The 23,058-nt window shown below is 35.4% G+C and overlaps 3 protein-coding genes across 3 annotated transcripts in view; 2 read left to right on the top strand and 1 right to left on the bottom strand.

The window, feature by feature from the left end:
- Positions 1-5,935, top strand: part of LOC142353071 (uncharacterized) — a 64,083-nt gene extending 58,148 nt beyond the window's left edge. The window contains exon 5 of the mRNA XM_075405265.1: positions 5,741-5,935. Within this exon, the coding sequence (XP_075261380.1) occupies positions 5,741-5,848 (108 nt within the window). The 3' untranslated portion in view covers positions 5,849-5,935. The remainder of the gene's footprint in view (positions 1-5,740) is intronic.
- A 5,289-nt stretch (positions 5,936-11,224) lies between these two features.
- The window catches only part of LOC142352950 (FYVE, RhoGEF and PH domain-containing protein 6-like), a 62,265-nt gene continuing 50,431 nt past the window's right edge, over positions 11,225-23,058 (bottom strand). The window contains exons 14-15 of the mRNA XM_075405108.1: positions 16,640-16,827; positions 11,225-11,595 (exon numbers count right to left, since the gene is read on the bottom strand). Of these exons, the coding sequence (XP_075261223.1) occupies positions 11,404-11,595; positions 16,640-16,827 (380 nt within the window). The 3' untranslated portion in view covers positions 11,225-11,403. The remainder of the gene's footprint in view (positions 11,596-16,639; positions 16,828-23,058) is intronic.
- LOC142353505 (uncharacterized) lies at positions 20,346-21,950 on the top strand. The gene is made up of 2 exons (XM_075405756.1): positions 20,346-20,475; positions 20,970-21,950. The coding sequence occupies exons 1-2, from the start codon at positions 20,418-20,420 to the stop codon at positions 21,779-21,781; spliced, it is 870 nt and encodes a 289-aa protein (XP_075261871.1). The 5' UTR covers positions 20,346-20,417; the 3' UTR covers positions 21,782-21,950.

Genomic DNA, 23,058 nt, shown 5'->3' with positions numbered 1-23,058 from the left:
CCCATATTCACAATTTTGATTATCTAATTAACCTATAACTTTATTGTCTGAGTTTTATTTTTCACTAATTAGGATCCAATTCAAAGTCTTAATTGTTCGTGTGAAAAATGATAAGAGCATTTGCAAGCGTGCTATTTTTACATAGTAGCAACCTTTATAACAATTTGATATTTGTATGTGGGGGGGGGGGGGGGGGGGGCTTTAAGAGGCACTTGGGGACGGGAGGCAAAATAGATCCCATATTTTTTAAAGAGATTTAACCAAAGTTTAAGGATTTATGCAAGGTAAAAAAGTTCTAATATAATAATTCGAGTCAATATACATAAACAGTTTATCCAAGATCGCAAAAATTGAACAAAGTAGACAAAAAATTTCAAAAAATTTTGTTTTGATCAGGTTATTCAGCATCAACGGGTGTTCCTGAGCTTTCTATATGTTATATTACTTTAATGAAACTTCTTACAAAAACAGTCATTTGTCGAGAATGGCACAATTGATCGAAATCTAAGTTAGGGTTTCCGTGTAACCTTGTTTCAACGACTGATTTGAAGAATTCGTTTCCGGTAATGTATAAAACTGGCAATTAGGAACCTGACATTGTGGAGATATGGCATTTAAGACGTGCATGTACAGGTGCGTATTTTACGTAGGTTGTTTAAATCTAATTAAGTCACTAAGACAAACTAACTTAAAACAGAGCAGTGGGTTGATCTAAAAGCCAAAAATTCGGTTCAACTTCTTTTCACCACTATACATTTAACCCCGATTTATTCACCCCTCTGTCATTTAACCTCTCTATCATTTCATCCCTTTATCATTTCATCTCGCCAATTAGCAGTCGACATTAAAGGCATATTTTGTCATAATTAAGTGGATAAATTAATCCCACGTTCGGTTGTGATAGTTTCATATCAAGACCCACGGGCCGCTGAGGCATGGCCATGGCCCGCGAGGCATGACCAATTGACCATATTGCTAATTTAATAATCCTGATTTTATAGAAAGATTAAAATCGGGTGAAATGATAGAGGGGTTAAAAGATAGAGGGGTTAAATGATACAGGGGTGAATAAATCGGGGTTAAATGAAAAGTGTTTAAATGAATAGGGGTGGAAAATTGGGACACCAAAAATTCGATATGGCTTTGCAAAGAGTAACGTAATCTTGCTTGAAACTAGAACTTCTAAAAGTTGAAATCTGGCACTGTATAAAAAATGGCATTGTTTAATCTGGTACTGCAAAAACCTCACACGTACGCCTTTTACTTAATTTTTAAGACTTAGGTTGATTGTATCATTTTTTTTTACTGTAGTGCTCTAAAATAAATTATGAACCCAACTGATGATGTGCTAATAAACATCGCAACAAACACAATTAACAACATTTTTAAATATTTGTATGGGTGCTGTCAATATCTTGTTAGGTCCGAGGTCATATTTTTTCCCGCCCCAAAAAATTGTTCTTTTCACTATCTACGGATCTCAAGCTAAATTTGAGATGTTAATATTGAGGGCGGGAAATAAATCCGTTTTGGCCGAACTGTTGAAAAAAGTGAATTTGATTTCCTGGTTTTCATGTCCTGAACAGCAAGAGATATTTCTACAGACCTAGAACTGTACAGAACCATCGGTGTTGAGTTTTTCCTCTTTTTATTCTGCTCGACATTTCGCCACAAAAAATAAAATCCACGCAGTAGCTGATTCTGCATTCTGTAGATCCAAAATTTGTCTGTCTGTAGTTGGTCTGGAGACCATCTCAAAAAAAAATAGCGAACATTTTTTTGCTGAAGTAAAAACAATCTTATCACAAGTACAATGTTTTCATAAACACAATCAAATCAATCATTCAGGTACCCTGAGACTGCGATAGTAAAAACTTTTTACAAAAATATTAATGATCAATTTGTCTCTATTTGAAAGTCTATAAAACATGCAACAGGTAGAAACAAAAGTGGGACACTTCTCAAGAGTCTGTAGATTTAAATACAAGTCAAATTCAATTAAGTTTCAAATAATAAAAGTAATTGAAACAAAGAACTACAAATGTGACCAAAAGTGTTCAGCATCGGTGTTTAGATTAATCATTTTTTTCTAAACGAAATATTAACATCTATGGGACATGGTAGTATATTAATATTAAAGGCTACAAAATAAATAATGCAATTGAAGGCAGGTAGAGACCAGACACTTCCATTATTACCCGGGGGGAGGATTTTCCCCGAAAATAACGGGGAAAAGAGTGTAAAAATAAAATAATTAGCCCACTATTTGTCCTCCTAATTAGCGGTGTAAGAGTGTAATTATAAGAGTGTAATTTTAAATAATAAGATTGTAATTTTAAATAATTATCACACTTTTAATTTTCTTTTTTTAAATTTTTTATAGACGTTGGGACTGAGATTGGTAAAATTCAATTGAATGAACAGGTGAAACATCTTCAGGACCTTTTGGCCAAAAAATCTCTCAAACTTTTTTTGGTCATACGTCTTTGGGTTAGATATTTTGTTGAATTGAATAAAACAACCTTGAACACAGGAAAAACAACTGGATTGGTTGAATCATAGATCGGATTCGGACTTTTCGAGAAAGACATTCTAACTACTAACTGTTCAACCCTCTAACTGCCCATGACGTCACAACCCAATTCTTACTTGGTCCAGAGGTATGCAAAACTAATGTAATGTGGATGGATCCAAGCCAACGTTCTACAAAACCAGAAAAAGCCCGTAACTCAACTATGCAATGTCCCGGAGAAATTAGAGCAAATGATCACTCAGGGATAATGGGATTAAGAATTTTAGAGCCATGAGTGACCAATACATTGTCTGTGGTGTGGCAGAGGTTGAGAAGCGGGTAACGAAAACTTTCTTTGGAATTGAAAGTGTATGTCAATTTGAAGGAGTATGGGCCAATAGGAACGGGGACAATCAATTACTAGACACTCTTGGACCATATTCCACTTTCGCCGCATATCCTCATACTTCGATCCTTTTGATTTGACAGACGCCCTCTTCGAAAATGATCTCGATTTTCCCAATGACCATGTGAACTCAAGAAAAGCATAAACTTTTTCGATGATTACTTTACCACCAAAAACCTGAGAGTTACTCTTTCCCGAAAACATCTGACAAGAAGTCGCAACCAAATAAGAGCAACCAAAAGTCTAGAATATATGTTTCATTACATAAAATGGAGACCAACCTCCGTGATTAAGAAAAACATTCCACCTTCTGAAACGGAATTTTTAGCAAAGAGGGTGACGTTATCCCCCCTCCAGCTGAAACTTAGTATCAGAGCGACAGGACAGAAGAGGAAGCAGTGCTTTTCTCAACAAGGCATTTCTGAAGAAAAGATTAACGGGAGAGAATCAGAGCATTTCTCAAAAAGACAGATCACCCCACCCCCCGCAGCTGAAAGTTAGTATCAGAGCGACAGGACAGAGGAGGAAACAGCAAGGAAACCTTAAATCAATAATCGACCAAAACGGACTCCTACGATCTAGTGGCCGTCTCCTATTTGCTCCAACAGAATTGGAGAACGGAAAATGTCCAATAATCTTGGACGCAAAGGAAAAGATTGGGAGACTATGTCTTGAACATGCTCACAGAATTTGTACTCACCAAGCAACGGATCCGGTCAAAGAATTCGTACAATAACGTTATTACGTCGTCGGACTGCGAAAAACACTCCAATCAATAAAATACCGATGTTTTTTGTGTCTCTGTTTTGACACTCAGAAGATACAACTGATAATGGCCCCACTTCCTGCATTTCGCTTTCCCACAGAAGAAACCAAATTTCCGTTGCCAACACAGGGCTGGATTTTTTTAAGCCCGTTTTAATATTGAAGACAAACAAAGCAAAATCGAGAAACATTATGGACTTATTTTTACATGCCTCGTTACGCGAGAAGTCCATTGGCAAACATATCCAGGTTTCAATACAGACACCTTCTTCAATGCATATCGACAGTTCACCTGCCGAAGATGCCAACCTCTTTTATTGTACAGCGATAACGGAAAAACATTTGTCCGCGCCTCCAAAGAGCTGAAGAAGTTGGTTAAAAATTCAGACAAAGACAAGATTTATAAAGCCTTAGCTGCAGTCAAAACCACATGGATATTTAGCCCACCGTACGGTACTCATTTCGGTGGCATGTGGGAGCGTCTCTCCTTCGACATCTTTGAAAAAAAAATAATGGTTGAAGTTGATGCAATCCTGATTTCCAGAACCTTGACATACATTGCCGATCAGCCTGAAAACGATGAACCACTCACTCCTAACCATTTGCCCATTCAACGCCCGTACAGTTCCCTGCCACCCAAAGTTTTGGAGATCAACAGTTAGCTAGTTTCAAGAAATGGAAGCACGTTCAGCAGTTGATGAACCACATGTGGCGGCGTTTGATTAAGGAGTACTTGCCGATATTACTCAAGAGACGTAAATGTCAGACAACAATCAGCCTCCTCTGAAAGTTGGAGATGATGTGTGGGTACTCAAAGACTTGACGCCGAGAGGAATTTGGCCCCTTGGAAGAGTTATGGAAACATCCCCTGGACGAGACGGTGAAGTACGAGTTGCCAAAGTAAAAACGGCTTACGGCTCGTTTGTGCGTCCGGTCGCCGGCCTCGCACGATATTTTTCTGTATCTTTTTAATTCAAATTTTCGCTCCGGCCCTGGGCAACATGATCTACATCCACCCCTTTGATGTTATTACCCTTACAGTATTTTCATTTCAATTTATATAGGTTCAAGGACATCGGATCAAACGACAATCACGATGATCTTCAACCCCTGCCCTCCTTCTTGGAACATGTTCCCAATGACCTTGTGAACTCAAGAAAAGCATAAAGTTTGTCGATGATTACTCTACCGCCAAAAACCTGAGAGTTACTCTTTCCGGAAAACATCTGACAGGAAGTGGCATCCAAATAAGAGCAACCAAAAGTCTAGAATATATGTTTCATTACATATCGGGAACGGGGACAATCAATTACTAGACACTCTTACACCATATTCCGCTTCTCCGGATATCCTCATACTTTGATTCTTTTGAATTGACAGACGCCCTCTTCGAAATTGATCTCGACGACGAAGCACAAAGACCTTAATAAAATAAACAAATTACAAGGAACGATTAAGATGTTCACGTTGCTTAGATGAGACGCTAATTTGAGGGCCTAATTTGAGCGCTTTTTGTCTGCGCTCAAAACAATTAAGGACTTTGTGATCCTCCGACATGCTACGTTGTTTCTGAGAATTGGCAACGAGCGTGCAACAATACAATTTTGTTGATCAAAATTCGACTACGTGAAAAAAAAACCATTTATTAACAAAGCTAAAGAATAGAAGTCGAAGTACTCTCATGGTTTTTGTGGTTAAAACCTAACAGAAACGACTACCGTTTTGCCTAAATGCTGATAGTGTAAATTTTCAGATCTTGTTTAACCCAAATATACCGATAATCCTCCTCCCGGCCTCTATTAAAAACTGAACAAAACATGCAATGTAGCCAGGCGAAAGGTCCTAGGGCGTACACGGGGTCATTTCCAGACCTAAACTGAACAAACGGGAGAATTGGTTCAACGCAAGAAAAATTACACGTGCAAGGATCTGGAAAAATCTTGCAAGATTTTTTTTTATTTGGGACATCTTGATCAGAGTTTATTTTAGTTTTAAAAGTTCTGGCCATATGTCACGTTTGTTTGAGAACCAAAACTGGGCTGTAAATTTCGTTTCAGGTCTACTTTGATCAGGAGCAGCTCACTGATTTGATAGCGTTGATAGATCTGTTCGGAGATGCAACTGTGGGTCAAAAAGAGAACAACGCCAGAGACCCAGAAGAGTGAACAAACAGAAAAACCCTGCCATCCTATAGACTGATAAATATGCAAATACAGTTCGAAATATCATTATAAATAATTCCTGTCCATGTGTCTGTATACTGCCAACGTGACTTGCCAAGTCTAAGCCCAGACTTGGATTTAGACTGTCAAATGTAAAAAGTGACATGATCATAGCTCTGAATCAGTAATGAAATGAGACTTGTAACTAGACTGGTCCAGTACTGAAATTGAATTGGCGTTAGGTCCGGGTATTCACTGTCAAAAATACCCAAAGTTTGCAGAATAGAACTCTGAAAAAATTCACGGATGGATGTATTTTTTATGGGTTTTTTAAGTACAACTTGTCTCATATATATATATATATATATAAATATATATATATATATATATATATATATATATATATATATATATATATATATAACCTCTCCTCCAAAATTTTTTCCTTGCACTATAGCATATAGAGAACACATTGTTAACAAAAAATAGAGTTTTAAATATTTATCAACCATAAATATTTGTCTAACATGAAGGAATTTTTTCCTATATCTTGTCAGAGGAGATTGTAATCCCGCAATTGTTTCTAAAATCTGAAAAATTCTTCCTTAGACTGCAAAGACATTTTAGTTTAGAATCTGAGGAGTTTTGTAAGATTTCCACTGGAATGAGCCTTGTGTGACACTTTTGCTATCCATACATTAGAAACGCAATGTCTCGTAAGTTGATATGATGGCAAATTTAAGGCTACCTTTAGAAATTCAACTATGCTTATTGTTGAATACTTCTTGCTTTAAAAAGTTCAAAGAAATGAGCATACGAAAAATTAACTCACAAGAATTGAAAGGTTAATTTTTTTAATGATTTTGTATTGGCTAACGCTGAGAACCCAGTGGTCTCTTGAAAATTAGCTAAATTATCTTTCTGTGATAAAAATTCTTATCTATTGCTATCTATAGACAACAAAAAATTACTGTATCACACATACCATAAATGAATTTCTGCTTCACTCAGTTTAAACAAGTGAACGCCCGTGCCAAACTCCAAGTAGGAATCAGAACATGACACTTTCAAATGCAATTCCTCCAAAGTACTGATTCAAGCAATGAATCATGTCCTTTTTTACTTGCCATACGTGCGTTTATACTCATTTTACAATTGTCAGACTTCTGCCAATTCAGATTTTGAAATCGCCAGACTGGGGCCAATTCTCTTTCTACAATGGCCAAACTGGGACCATTGCTTACTTTAACTTGCCAGACTGGGGCCAATTTTGATTTTTTTTTACTTGACAGACTGGGGCAATTTTTCTAAATAGTTGTAAACCGATAGGTGAGGCTATTATTAGCTTTCCCTTAATTCTTTATTTTGTTGTCAAGATCTTTGCTACAATGAATGACGTCTGAACCACTTCAAATATGCTTTTTGTCCATTCGTTCATGCAATTTCAACTGAATTGCTTGCGTGACGCCATTGTTCACCACTTTCACTCTTGACGCCCTTTTTAAGTTTGGTTATTCGCGTGATTAAAGTTTTGGTCACAAGTGGCTTACCTCGCTCTCAAAAATGGCTTCCTCACTCTGAGTTTGACTTTTATTTACTTTAATTCAAAAATATTAGGTCAAATGAGTGCGTTTTTCACTAATGGCAAGGTAATTGAGGACTTCTAATAGAAGCAACAATAAATTAAACATTCTCATTATCAAGATACAACAACTCAGCATGCTCAAAAATGTTTTCTTTGGCCTTTTTTTACTATCTTTTTGATACTGCAGGTCTACGAAGTCGTTGGGGCTATTTTCGGGCAATCTTCCACCAGCTATGTTTTTTAAAATTTCCAATCTAGAGATATTCTGATGTTTTACTCAAAGAAGATACTGATTACGTAAAAAACTGCCGGGAAAACGTCAAAAATAGCCAGGAGATCGCCTGAAAATAGCAACGCAAACACCTAACAATACACCAAAAAATGTCAAAAAAGCCGGAATATGGGCAGACAGAAAATCAGAAATTGGTCCGGAAATTGTCAAATATAGCCGCACAATTGAAAAAACTCATCGAAGATAACGAGCATCATGCATACACCATATTTTGGGGGCAAAGAACTTAAAATCTGTAATTTTAACCAGAGTACTAATCAATGAAGACAGGCACATGGCTCATTTGATTGCCAATGAAAAGAGTCTTTCAAAATTTAAATATGGCGTCATTTTAGATAAATTTTTCATGAAATTAAGAACAACGAGCGATTCTCCTCCATGCAACATTATTAATGATTGACTTTAACTCATAAAATCGATTATAACCAATGCGGGTTGTTATTATTTGACTATAGCCCCAAATAATTATAACACACTAGAAACAGCTGAGGGCAAAATTGGCTCATAGATTAATTTGAGATATTGGCAGAATTTGTATTTATTGGATTGATTCCTGCTGTTGCTGATTTCGGGGCCCATTACTTTTTAAACCAAAAATTGGCTAATTGAGAATTTATTTCAGTTTATAGGGCGTCAGGCTAGCAAAGAGCCCTCACCGCGTTCCCTCTCTTAATATTTTTGACATGGTTAGATGGTTTTGACTTTTGGTATATCTGACAATTACAAAAGTTTGGTGATTTCGGCTATTTGTGGCTGTCATTGAGATGAAAACTGACAAAAAAGTTGCTGATAATCGGCTGAAAACTCAAAAATGTGACCCCCTCTGACGTCTGACTCCTCAGGGTGCTTGCTAGCTGACCGACTCTGGTAGCTGTGGTGTGTATTACAAGCACCCCAGGAAAGTGGCTTAAAACTTATCCTGAACTCAAGGTAGGTTATATTTGTCAACAGAAATTTTTGAAAAATTAGTTTTGACTTGGGAATCTACTTGCCATGTGCAATTCAAGTCTGATCTGAATAATAGAAATCATGTTGTAATGATCCAGCACTGATTTTATTAGAAAACTTGCGTTTATACGTGTGCCGAAATTGTACTTCATGCAGATGTTGTCAATAATTAAAATACGTAATTTAATCTGTATAATTTGAGCTATGCTATTTGCTGATGAGAAATTAAACACCAAAATGAATATAGGGACCAAAAAATGATACACCACCTCATTGCATTTTTGCATTGATTTCTTTGCAAAAACTAAATTTGCGAAAAAAATATTAAAGTTTTGCCTTAATTCTTTGTCCACTCTCTTGCTAGAAATATCTGCAAAAACTAACCTTTTCACATTTTTGATGCCACACAACAAAGATGTTTCATTGAGATGTCTTATTTATGCCAGTTGTTTTGATCCAAACTTATAGTCACACCTTCAAGGAGAGACCACAAAGTCAAAAATCTCAAAGCGTTGCGTTAATCTGTCGTCTATGAAAAATTTTAGGCTACAACGTCTTAAGTTTTTCTCTCCAAATTTTTAATGACTGCATTCGATCATTTTGCTCAAACCACTTCTATGATAAGATGCTCTAAATGTAATCTATTGGTGTATGTTTTCTGCGATTTTGTTAGGGAGATTTAACCTAATCCCCAACTGTCAAAGGTTCAAATCAAATTCATCTTAATCAAGTATTTACTTTTGATTCTGTTGCTGCTAATATACAGAGGTGAGGTTGAGTTGCTCAACCCAAACCAGCCCTGTTCATGTTAACTTGGGTTCTTTGGACACAGACTGGAAGCTCCTCTACGGTATCGACTGAAAGTTTTTGGGACGGTTATCTTGCATGATCTTGCAAGATTCTTTCAAGATAAACGTCCGGATCTTGCATCTTGCAAGATAAACGTTGTTTGAAAGATCTTGCAAGATAAACGTTATTTGCAAGATAAACGTTATTTGCAAGAATCTTGCAAGATCTTGCAAGATAAACGTTATTTGCAAGAATCTTGCAAGATCTTGCAAGATAAACGTTATTTGCAAGAATCTTGCAAGATCTTGCAAGATAAACGTTATTTGCAAGAATCTTGCAAGATCTTACAAGATAACCGTTGGAGTTCGTCTGGGGAGATCTCCGCAAAAGGCGTGAATGGCCTGATCAGAGCGCTACATAGAGCCCCGAGAGTCTAATGTGTCTGATCAGGGCCCAGTCAACAGTCTGTGAGGTCTGTCTAAAGTACCCCTGTAGAGTCTGGATACGTTCTGTTGGCAACATAAAATTTAGATTTTCTGGGGGCGTGGTTTTTGATAACCTGAACAGAGCCCTTTCTATAGTTTATGAGATCTGATCGGAAACATTTGTTTTTTTTTCTGGATAATCTGCTAACAGTCAGGACGCCAGCAGCAAAGAAACTTTGCTCATTTAATTTTATAGTAAAAATGTGAACAATTGAAGAGACATTTTTGAGAAGCACTGCCGAATTTTGTTTGATGAGCAGACAAGAACACGTTAAGAGCTAAGCAATCTTCCGCCTTAGTGGCGTGTTGAAGGTTTGCGCTTTCACTAAATTGTACTCTGTCTCTTTTGTCATCTTTTGCGTTTTTTTTTCTCGTTGTCATTTTAACCCAAAGATACACTTTTTCACATTTTAATTGACTTAAATTAGCGGAGTTTGTTTCATTTTGGGAAAAATGCAATAAAATGGTATGCGATCATTTCGAAAACGACGGCTCTAACGTTTGTCGTTAACCTCTAACGCCTCGCTATCTGACTAGTGTCATTTGACTAAAACTAAACGTTTATAGATGTTTTTATACTATTTGGTCGCTTGTTGGCAGTTATATGTTATAATAGCGTATTCAGCCTGAGTTTTATAGAAAAACGTTGTGGACAAGTTTTATAATTTTAGCAAATTTTTGTCGCTGTTTTTTTTTGACAGCTTACGTGCTTTTTGCGCTTCTTAGGCTGTTTATGTCTCTTTTTAAGCGTTTTCCGACTATTTCTGACATTATTTGGACTTGCCAAGTCTTCGCCATAATTACACAATACTGAACGTTATAACAAGACACGTGCTCATTAATATGAATCAGTACTGATATTCAAATTTATAATTGACTTTCCCGTACTGAAATTAACCCCGGTTGAGTCCGGTTCGTACTTATAAATTTTGCAATGCTGTGGCGATATCAGACAAATAATTTTTTCCTTAATCGTTAAATTTGACAAACGACGGCTCATCAGTTTCAATAGCAAAAGCTTCCTATATCTGGTATTCCCGTGTCGCATGAAGTTCAGAACTACTAACCAGGAAACCAATCAAAGCGGTGTTGGTGCTTATACCTTCCTCCTCCCCCCCCCCCCCCCACACACACACACACAATCACACACACACACACACACACACACACACACACATCCATAGAGTTATCGTAGATATTTCATGCTGGAGAGTAAATATAGCGAGTGTAGGACTATACTAGGAAATGACGAAGACTTGGAATATCACTGAATTTTTAAAAACGACCAGAAAATATATTACACTACATATTTTTGCTTTATTTAAAATAATCAACTGATTTAAACAGGATTTCGAAACTCAAACTATATAAAAGCCACAACCGTTACACTTAAGAAAAATGTCACAAAATTGGCATCTCAATAAACTAGAAAGAAGTTTGATTCGTCCAGTTAAAAATTTTATCTAGAAGTTTCTGGAATGTAAGTGTTGTTCAAAATATGCAAGGGTTCCCCCATCACGTGTCTTCTTAAAACTGAGACCCAGTTGTCTCTGTCGTTTTTGCTGTTGGCTCTGAAGACGATGTCGGAAGTGTTCTCGTGCTCCAATCGGAAGCAGAACTCGGCTGGTCGGTGGTTGACATCGTGTTCCAACTACACAAATTACACAAAACTCAATAATATAATCTTGAAATTAATTCAGAGAATATATATCTTTTAATTTTTTCTGTTGTCGTCTCGGACTGAACTGCGAGTTAATATCAGTACTGGGACAGTCTAAATGCAAGTCTGCAAGTCTGACAAGTCTTTGCCAAGACTTGGATCACACTTGAAAGTTGATTCCCAAGTCAAAACCAACATCTTAATTCAAGTTTTGATTTAATTGGACATAAATGCATCAAAACATTTGGCATAGTGTGGAAAAAATAATATTTGCATAAAATTATAATTGTATACTCGTCTGCGGAAAAATTTTGCTATAATTTGATTTCACTTTGCTTCAATTTAGTCGTGCTTCTTTTCCGATGCTTCTTTTTTCACATTCTAGTGACACGTTTTGAACTTAAACGGAAAAATAATGTGAACAAACACTGTAAAAAACCTTTTCTGTTTCTTTTTTTATACGATATTTCATAAAACTTTTTAAAACTTGCAGACTAATACTAATCAGAAAAATATTTCCTTAGACAATGTAAATTTGGCAAAACATGGCGAATTAATACAAATTTTGTAGCTTTAGGTCCTTCTATTGCAACTTTATTAAAATGACACCTTCTTAAAGATAAATTCTTACAAACTACAGAGGAGGTGCGGAAAGCCCCGACTCCGTTAGTGCAACCTAATGAGTCACTGCAATATGTCTGGCCAAAAACCTCTTTAATATTTTTAATACCTAAATTGATGCATTTTAAGTTTGATTCTGTTAAGGTTTCAATTTTTAGATTCATTGTAAAAAATGGAATGTTTGAAACAACAGGCAGAAGATTTGAAATGTTTAGCAAAATTTGCTTAATTTCTGAATTTTTTCCGCATTTTGCTATTTGTTCCGACCCACTTGTCGGGGGAGAAACTATATACTCAAATGGGTTTTTTTTTGTTCAGTCAATTTTGACCGATCGATATATTCATCGTAGAGAAATGTGAGTGGTATCATTAAAAAATTGTTTCAGCGTAGAATTCAAAAATAAAAAGCTTTTTTTCGAATTTCGTATTTTTCGAGGAGTTATCGAGGATTGAAGTTTTGTGTGAACACGGGATATTTGGCATGATTTTATTCACTTTTTGTGTAACTTTTCTTCAAATTAAGACATTTTCTATAAAAACAGTATTTCAAATTTTTATTTCATGGCACAAAATGAACCAATTGTGTGTTCCTAGTAGTCTGAAGGCAATAAACAGACTAGTTCTGGTCTCATATGTAAGTTCACTATCAAAAAAAAAATCGAATTCTTTTTGAGAGCTCCTTTTTTAGAAAACTTTTCAGTTTTTTTTGTTTTTTTAAGTCACCTAGAGACTAGTCCTTTTTGCATATCGAGGTTCAGTTAATGACAAACCTCATTCCCCAGTCAAATGGAGACCAATCAACAAAAAAAACTCGTTTTCAAGGAATTGCTCATGTTTTTTTTGGCTTCGACATTAAGTTTTTGTAATTTTAATTGAAAAAATTTTCATATAAGGAATTACTAAGTTTTCGGAACATTTTAGCATAAACTCCTTCACTAAAAGTGCAAATGGTTTCGTATTGAGCATTAAGTTAACCTATCTAGTGCTTTGAGTGGACAGCTAATGGCTGTTAAGACTTTAAAAAGAATTTTTCGAAAGTTTTTTTTTGAAATTTAACCAATCAAAAACTTATTTTCGTGAACGGTAAGTCAGTCTCAGTAATGACAGAACCTTCTTCCTTTCTACGCAACCAAATTATATCTGGTTAATGGTTTTATCTACTAACTATTGGATATATGACTTCAATGACACAAGATCTCATTTTCTTTAAAATTTTTGTGGTTATTTTCGTATTATTGGTTACTTTTTGAACTCATACCACATTATCCAAATATCGATAGCTCACATTGGTTTAAAAAATAAGTTCAGTGGATCACTGATAAGTTTTCAGAGCAACGCTTATGTTTTTAACGGCTTCGACGTTTTCTTCTCGCACTTTTCTACTGATTTTTTGGTTTTTGCCTGTTTTTGTGGTTGTTTTCATAGTCATAAGACTTATTGTGATCCTTTATTGATTAACCATCCATGAAAAATATCCTTTTCTTCCCATCGGGACATAACAAAGTGTATTTATTGACTTCTATTGAACTTAATGGCTAAAAGTAATATTTCGAATTTTTTTTAAAATTTAACCAATCTTAAACTTTTTTTCGTGAACTGTTAGTCAATCTCAGTATTAAGAATACCCCTTTTTTCTACTGCAAACAAAATTAATCTGATTTCCGGTTTTATCTTCTACCTAAGAGTTTTAAGACTTCAATTCCACGTGTTTTCATATTTTTTTTTATTTTTTGGGTACTTGACCTATTTTTGGTTCCTTTTGAAATCTTATCACATTATCCTACTACTGATAGTTCCCATTGGTTTAGCGAAGACTTTCAATGAATATAGATAAAGTTTTCAGAGCAGAGCTTATGATTTAAATTGCTTCGACACCTCCTTCAGGCACTCTTCTACTGAATTTTTCGTTTTTGCCTGTATTTGTTTCTGTTTTCATAGTCAATGACGTGTTGTAATAGTTTATTGGTGAAATATGAACGGCAAACAACCTTGTCGTCACATCAAGGTACGTATTTAATGGCTTTAGCGTATTTACTGGCTTCTGTTGAAAGCTTTTGAATTTTATGACGTTGATACTACGAGTTTTCTCAAAAATTTCGTGGTTCTAATGTATTTATTCATTTTTGTTGATTTTTTGAAGTTAAATTGTTCAAAAAGAAGAATCCTATTGCTGTTAAGAAATTATTAAATTATTTGAAACTGGAAAAGTTTTATTGAAAAGTTCGCTTTTTAAAGCCTTTGACACTTTTCTCGCTCAATTTTTTTCATGAATTTGCTGTTTTTTCCTGTTTTTTTGTTCTTTAGGTTGCCGTAAACTGCTGATCAGTCGCATATGCTTGTAATTTAGGATGGAATAAATTATTTTACCCGAAGCACTCAGTTTATAGTGGATAGTCTTAAAGTATATGATATACAATTTTCATTTATTTTTTCAAACTTTTCAGTTTTTGTTGTTCTTTTTGTCAACTTGTAACTTATTTTCATCAATGAGGTCCCGTCCATTTTCTGGTATTTCAAAAAAAACATATCTACTTATTTGATTTGTCACTGACGTTTTGTTTGATGGACAATATGCGTTTTTATAAACGTTTTTTGAGTGGTCAGTTTCCTTTTCTCTTCTTTCAACACAATCGCGTAAAAACAGATCCCAATGGTTTTCAAATGTGGCCCAGGTAAACTTAATTACTATCTCAGTGTAAATCCTTTAGCTGAAATAGTAGAATCAACAATTGAAATAAAAGTGCATAATGTTCAGATAATAGCTAATGATTTTAATGGTATCAATAATTTGTGTTTTCGCAAATCGTTTGTAATTTTTTGAGTTTTTCTGCATCTTTAGTCCGTTTCCATGGCTAAGTCTAACCAAAGACAGGCCTTTTTGGTTTTGTAATAACTTTTTAGTAATTTGTCAAGGTTTATTCATATAAAAGCTAAAGCTTTTTAAGACTTTTGAAATTTCTTGGGTTAAAAAATATTGAGTATTTTTTGAATTTCGCCTCATTATTCGTTCTCTTTGTCGACTTGTTACCTAGTCTCATTAAGAAACATTTCCGTTTGCTGTGTAGTTAGGAAAAATTAAGTTTGTGCAGTTAAGTTTTTATCTGACTGCATTTTGACGTTGTTATTAGGTGCTTTCAAATTTTGATATTCAGTTTCTGCCGTGAAATTTGTTTTTACTTTTCTTGTTGTTTTATTTTTTTCTCGTAGTCTCTTTAACGGCAGATCTAGTTGGTGCTGTAATGAGGCATGGCATTATGTAATTCAATTAGTGGTTAGGTTGTGTAACGATTGTTTTAAACTCAAATATCTATTTTTGTTATATCGTGATTTGGTTGACAATTAAGCAAAGAAAGTTGATAAGCTCGGGTCGGAACTTCATGTGCGAACGCACATTAACGAGCCTTCTTGTCTTACTCTATAAACAAATTTGCAACAAAACATTCAGACATAATTCAAGTAATTTGGTCGTTTTTTTCTTAGATCTTTCATTCAAGAACTATGATTTATTTCAACAGAAGCAGAAAATATGTGCAGCAGACACAATTTCAATTTTTTAGTTCGTTAATGTATTTAATTTGAAAAAAAATTTCAAGTTAAGAAAAAAATGGGTTGGTTTCAAGTTAAGAAACATGAGAACGTTGAGTTTTTGTCTCGAATTTCAACTTGCAGTCCTTGGGCCGGAAGTTTTGCCGACATAATTTGAAAATGTTTCCTATAATCTATGAGTACTGCTCATGTATAATTTGTTCATAAATTCATTTTATCTTTTCAAGTTACTTCTATTTCATTAAGATTAATTTTAATGCTCACAGCTACAAACAAAATTTTGTTCTTCGTAGAGTGATGAAAAGATTTAAATTTAAGAGAACCTTGCAAGAAAACTCGCAAAGATTGTATAGTTTTATTAGGCGTCTTTTCACAAATTGAGAGACAACGGTTCCGCTTAGCTGGGTCGGAATATTAAATGCAATCGGAATATTATAGAGCCCCCCCCCCCCCCCCCCGTCCAATCCAATATGCACAGTATGTTGTGTGGATTACACAAAAATTACAAGGTTAAAACCATGAAAATGATGAGAATCTCCAATTTCATATTTTAACCTGTATTTTCAAGGAAAATACAAGGAAACTATTTTCATAATTCAGCTGAAAATTAAAATTGAAATAGAAGCTATAGACTTAGAGGAGACCCAGACCATGGTCCAGACTACTGTACGCTCTAACAGCTGTTCATACCCTGTAATTTTGGTCTTGGAACACGCCGTTTGAGTTGGAGTTGGGTCTCATCAGAGGCCACTTCCGTATGGCACCTCAACCTGGGCCGTAGCCCAAAATCAAAACTCGTGATACCAAGTTTAGATTTTGTCAGGTATTTTTGCCCGAACACTAATTATAGCGTTATTTATAGGATTACCTTTTTGACCCTCCAGCTGATGAGAGGTTGTGTGGATATTGCCCGGATGTCGTTCTTCTGGATGTATTCATATATGACACACTGGTTCACAGCATAGTAGGATGTCTTCCAAGTCCCCTCCCTGAGAGCCTCCAACACCCCACACATATCGTGGGAATCATCATCAGCGGGAAATGCGTATTTGTCACCTGAATAAAAAAGTTTTAGGAATTCATGATTTCTACTACCCACTCGAATTTTTAACAGTTGAACGTTCTCGACAAGCCTTTTAAGGAAAACGGTCAAAGCTGTCCGATGTTTTTTGACCGGTATGCTTGTTTTCACCGTTTTCCTAGAAATGATTATCTTTGTTCGAGGTATTTCGAGAAAAATTAATCTTACAAAAATGCACAGTTGAGGTCCAGGCCGAAGTCAGACCATCCAGAACATAGGTTAATGTCCGGACCGAGATAGCGTCTGATGAGACTATCATTCGCTCAAAACTTTCCATGCGTTCGAATTGCGCTCAAAGCTACCGGTGATCACACCACTTCGAACTGAAGTTACGTCTGATTCTAGACAATTTTCTAGACTTTCGCGTAACTCTGGTTCAATTTATTTGTAGGATACCATTGTCCAGACTGTTGTGCGCTCGAAATCGCCTCTGATCAGACTTTCATGAGCTGTGTTGTACAGGCATCATGTGCCAGATACTGCATGGTAAAATCTTGATACTCGCGTAACCCTATACTCATTTCTTTTGTTTCGTTCCTTGCGTTATTAATTTAAGTTCAATTATTTAACGTTGACCTTGCTACTTTATGTAAGTTCTATGTAATTTAGTCTGGTAACTATATTCAGTTATATGATAATTTACGCAACTTGCCATTTTACCCAATGCGAACTTACCCAATGCCATTTTACGCAATGCTTTTCCCAACTTTTCGTGCAATTATCCAATTGTAAATTAGCAGTCGCTATTATAAGGATGTTCTGAATACTTATGTGGACAATATAATCCCCTGATTGGTTGTGATAGTTTTTATATGGAGTCTCACAGGCCATTTAAATATATATGGTCGGCTATATAGTCGTTCTGGTAATTTTAACAATAGGGTAAAAAAATTTTGGCTTCGGGTAAATTGAGATTTTGGGTATAACGGCATTGGGAGACAAGGAATTGGGCAAATTGGTATTGAGTAAATAGTCCGGACGTCGTATATTCTATTGCAAGTCCAAGTTATTTGTGTCTTTAAAGGTCTGATCAGAGGCTGCATTAGCATGGACCTCAAACTGGGATGTATTGTAAAACAGATTTAGCTGACTTATCCGAATAAATTTACTTGTTGCTAAATCTGCCTATTAAGACACTACATCTTAAGTTGCAAATTAATTGCAAAGTCCTAATTTTAGTTGCAAAATAATGACCTGAAAAACTTGGAAAAATCTGTTTACAGTTATATGAGAGGTCAATTCATTTTTAAACTAACTTTGTCAAAAAATCTGCAAATATACACAAAGCTGACACTAAAGGTGGACTAAAGCCATCAGACATTGATTGACAAATTGTTACTAATTTTAATCGAAATTTAAGTACACTTTTCAATTAAGCTCTTCAATATGAACTCACAAAGTTTCAAGAAAACAACTTCAGATTTTTCAGAAAGCAATCTATCACATATTTGGGATAGGAAATAGGATGATAGCGACTGCAGTTCACAAACTTTTACGCTGATTATAATGCTAGGGTCCAAATGGCACAACGATGATTTGGGTAAGTGTCCTCGGAGTAGAAAGAGCAATCTTCTTTGTAACTTCAAAACCTGTCAGAGATTTCTTCAAAAATACTTTTACAAAAAACTTTATCTTTGCCTTGTTTTGAGCTTTTAATAATAGAAAAAAGGAAACGAGATTGCTGTTCGGTTCTAATAATAAAGAAAAATATATAATTTGAGCTTTATGGGGATTAAGGCAATTTTAATTTTAACTGAAAATAATTTTAATTCCACTGGTTCCAAACTCGCTAAATGTGCCAAAGCGAATCCTGTACTTTTAAAGAATGAGGTTTTTTTTTGTTTAGCAAAACCCAACAATGATCGGAGACCAAATTTTCTCACAAATTAATTTCTCTAAGATAGTTCCTAATCTGACGTTTTCATCACAGCAACACTCCATCAGTATTAAGCATTGAATTACGAATAAGTTTTGGTACAAATTGATTTTAAAAAAAAACTATATATTTTAATTTAAAATTGTAAGTTAAAACAATTTATTTAATCTAGCTGGCGAGAGAAAAATGTCATTTCTGAACAATACTTGAAGTAATGGCAAAAAACTGAAACATTTTTCTCCGAGCACCCTTTTCCATCAGTGTCTCTATTTTCAACCACGTGAGAGTTAAACAGCTTTTTCTGAGAGCAAACATATTTTCAAAAACCTAAGTGGATCATAACTTTCGCCGAGAGTCAACGCGTTGGTACTAAGAATAACTTATGATCCTTACAAAAAATGGACTATTAAGAACATCATGATAATAACATTAAGCATGGTTAATAGAATTGTGGTTTTCCACTAGGTACAAAGTGGAAACCCCACTGAATTATTCCCACAAAAATTTAGCCAAAGCCACTAAACTACTCTTTTTCAATACTCATTATTCTTAACTTCGTTCCGTGTCCTACTCGCCTTGTTTCAATGTATTAGTTAGCTGCTTTTCGGAAAGATTTAATGCCACACAGAAGTATGTCTCATTTTTTAAAAAAAATTACTGCATACATGCATTTTTTCAATTTTCATTTTTCGTTTACTATACCAGGCCTCTCTCAAGCCTGTTCGAACGTTCTTCAAAATTGAGCTCAATTTCTATAATTGCTCATAATAGTTCAATCTTGAATTCATTGACATTTAGAGAGCGCCGTTTTTCTTTTGCCACGTTTAAAACTTTTTGTGTGATTTCTATCCGATGATTTGCATAGCCGAAGAAAAAGACTAATTCTATAGTAAACAAAAGTTGAGTTAGAAATGGTAAAACATCTACAAAAAGTACGCAACAAATTTATAGGCGATATATGATAAATTTTATCCAAAAAAACGTTATTAAAATGAAATTGAACCTTTTCGGTTTAATGATTTCTCGACTTATTTCATCACTTATAATTTTACGAGAGTACTTGTTAGTTGCTGACGTGAGCAAAGTTTGGCTCGAATTGAAGTTTTGTTCATCGTTTTGGTTTGAAAAATCAACGTTTTTTGTGTGTACAACTAGCTGATATTTAACTAACAATATATATTTGCGAACATTTTAACAAATAATTGTAGAGAAAAAGAAGGCACTAACCATTAAAAGTTTTTAATTGTACAAAATATTGCCGAAGTTAATTATAAAAAATATGTTATCAAGTCGGTTCTTCTTTATAAAATGTTTATTGTTTAACCTCCAAACACGTTCATTTTTTCAAATTATTAGCACAAAAAAGTAAATGAACGCAAATTATCAATTCATTTTTTGTTGAATATGAAAGTTATATTAAAAAGTATAAGAATTAACGAGCGAGAAAGCTTTAAATGTCACTGTTGAAAAAAGTACTGTTCAACTTTTGGCTCGCTAGCCAAAACTGCCCTCAATGTTTTAATACACCAAGTTAATTTTGCTCCCCCCCCCCTCAGTGTGAACTTTAAATTAATCACGTTTTACGTAGTCGCTGAGCTCTGAACAATTTGGAGCTTGAGTTTAAGAGAGCGAGTATTTGATAAAAGTATCATTTGGTTAGTAGTCAGAATAGAAAACAGTCGCTCGAAAATGAACAAATTTCTTCTCTTTTTAGCTGCTTTTGCGGTTCTCGTCGCTCTCAGCGAAGGTATGTGACTTTTATCTTAGCTGAAAAAAAGTTATCGAAAAAAAAGAAATAGCATTAAAATTTGACTAGAAGTTTCCAATTTTGCAAAAGCTGGGCATCATTAAAGTCATAATTTCAGGAAAAGGACAATTTTTTTTTTCAATTTTTCAATAAAAATTGAGCTTTCTGAATTGAAAAACCCTCTGCAAAGACTTAATTGAAAATGATTTGGATTGCTTTGGCTGCCATAGAAAAAGATTTTTTATCTTAAAATGTAACGAAAATATTCGCGGTGTAAAATATTAGATTTGAGATTCATTTAAATCACAAATTCAGAAATTATAATCAAAATGTTTTCCCAGGAGCTACTATATATCGTTGATGGTAGAGTTTAGCTGCTGCTGACAAACCCCCAAACCCCCTTCCCCCGTTCAGTCCCCCTGCCCGTCAGTCCACCTTGCTTAATCAGTCTTGGTTTAATGTCAGAACATGAGTTTAGTTTTGTATTTTTCTAGCCCGATCGAAGCACTCAAAACGAAAATTTCCGACGTTTGCTCGAAGCGACGACCATCACCACAAACGACAAGGCGATCAAGGCACCCAGGTTGATGACGACAAAAAAGACAAAGACAAGGACACTGATAAAGGGGACAAAAAAGGCGGAGAAGGGGGAGCTGGTAAGAAGGGCGGCGAAAGCGGAACTGTTGGAGATGGCAAGAAAGGTGGAACTGGCGGAATGGGTGGAGATGGTAAGAAAGGTGGAGCAGGCGGAATGGGTGGAGATGGTAAGAAAGGCGGAGCAGGCGGAATGGGTGGAGATGGCAAGAAAGGTGGAGCAGGCGGAATGGGTGGAGATGGCAAGAAAGGTGGAGCAGGCGGAATGGGTGGCATCGACGCAATGATCGGTGACGCCTTGTCCAAATTGAGTGGCGGGGGCCCAAGCGGCATGTTTGACGGAAGCGGGAAAGGTCTGGACAAGTTTTTTGGCAGTGGCATGGATAAAGATATCAAGAAAATGATGAGTGGACTGGACCAATCTCTCGGTGGATCCGGCGTAAGTGGCGGCGGAATCGCAAATGTAATGGGTCTGCGAAACCTCAAAGTTGAAGATAAAGGTTTGTTCAAGAAACGACAGTCCAAACTTAACATGAAGCGACGACATAGCCAAAAGATCGGGCGACGAAACTCCGGCAAGTTGAGCCGAAGACTGGCAAGCCAAATGGATCGACGATCTCCGAGTAAAATGAGCCGACGAATGGTTCCACAAATGGGACGAAGAATGGCGCCAAACATGTCCAGGCGACTGATGCAAAGAAGACAAAATTAAATAGTTTCTCGGCGACTTTATAGCCAAACTAAAAAGTTCGAAGTGAATTTCTGTAAATAGATTTGTCCATCAAATTTGTGTATACTAATAACTTCCCATGTATTAAATGTTGAAGAGTGCTTGTCTCAATTTGTTTTTTTCAACTGTTATCAGAAATATTTATAACTAACCCATTTTTTGAAAAGAGAGCTAAAGAACTCCCTCGAAATGGAACTAAAGATAGCTGTAGCCGAAAAAATAGGCTACCATATGTTTTACTAGAACCACGGATAAGACTTTAGTTAGGGCGTTTTAGTCAGCGCTAAAACAGTGCTTATGCTGGTCAGGTTAAACATAAAACGTGAAAAGAGGTTCAATTGCAATCAAGCAAATTTCAATTGAAAAAGTGGGTCGATTAAAAATTTCAGTAAAAAATATTCGAGTCGCGAAGGGTCGTTGAAAAATCCGATAACCCTAGACCGATGCAAATACAAACAAGCATAACCATTGTGCATGTTTTTCGAAAGGAGCTAAAATTTTCATTCAGAATCTTATCAGTTTACTAAAAGTCAGTTGATCAAAGTTTTACCTAAAATGGTTCTTGATTTGTTCAAGATATCAAATAAAAAGCTTTCATTTCTTAGCGCCTCCCTTTCTCTATATATAATGATATGAGTAAACGCAATCAACTCAAACTCTTAGTTTGAGGCATACTGATAAAACTGAAGATATTAAGAATTGACTAAATTAAATAAAGACGTTACAGCTCGAAAAGTTGAAAAAAAAATTGATAATTGAAAAAAACTTGCTAATTGGAGGTGCAAAAGTAGTTAATATTGTTTCAGTAAAGATGTAATTTTTGTGCGCTTGTAAATTCAAACAAAACCGTCATTGATAAAATGGCCTGTTCTTTGCTGTCAATGAATGCCCATTCTAATTTTGCTTTGCATGACTTCAAAAAGGGTTTTTTTCGGAAAAAAGTTCCAAATTCAGCTTTCACCAGTGACTTAATAATTAAACTTTCTACGTTGTTATACGTGTTTTTAATTTTATACCAAAAGAGATTATGACAAATCTTCCAATTAATTTAATTTCTTTTTTTCCCAAATTGAATTACTGGTGGTACTGATAATAATTACACCAAAAATGATATTCATAGTAGTCAAGTGGGATCAAGCTTGATCTAGACGCTAAAACTGAATTACGCTAGGCTTTCAACTCATACATTCCAGTTTTAAAAGATAATCTTTTTGTTGAGAGATACGCAAGCAGAAATAATTCAATTGAATTCTTGAAAA

Source organism: Convolutriloba macropyga, chromosome 14, assembly GCF_964194025.1.
Source record: "Convolutriloba macropyga chromosome 14, txConMacr16.3, whole genome shotgun sequence".
Lineage (NCBI taxonomy): Eukaryota > Metazoa > Xenacoelomorpha > Acoela > Convolutidae > Convolutriloba > Convolutriloba macropyga.
Note: the sequence above shows the minus strand (reverse complement) of the source record. Positions and strands in the feature narration are given on the sequence as shown.

Bases quoted from the DNA above. Each gene is read 5' to 3' on its own strand.
- LOC142353505 (XM_075405756.1), top strand. From the start codon at position 20,418: ATGAACAAATTTCTTCTCTTTTTAGCTGCTTTTGCGGTTCTCGTCGCT. The intron at 20,476-20,969 runs GTATGTGACTTT...GTATTTTTCTAG, and splicing joins TCTCGTCGCTCTCAGCGAAG to CCCGATCGAAGCACTCAAAA.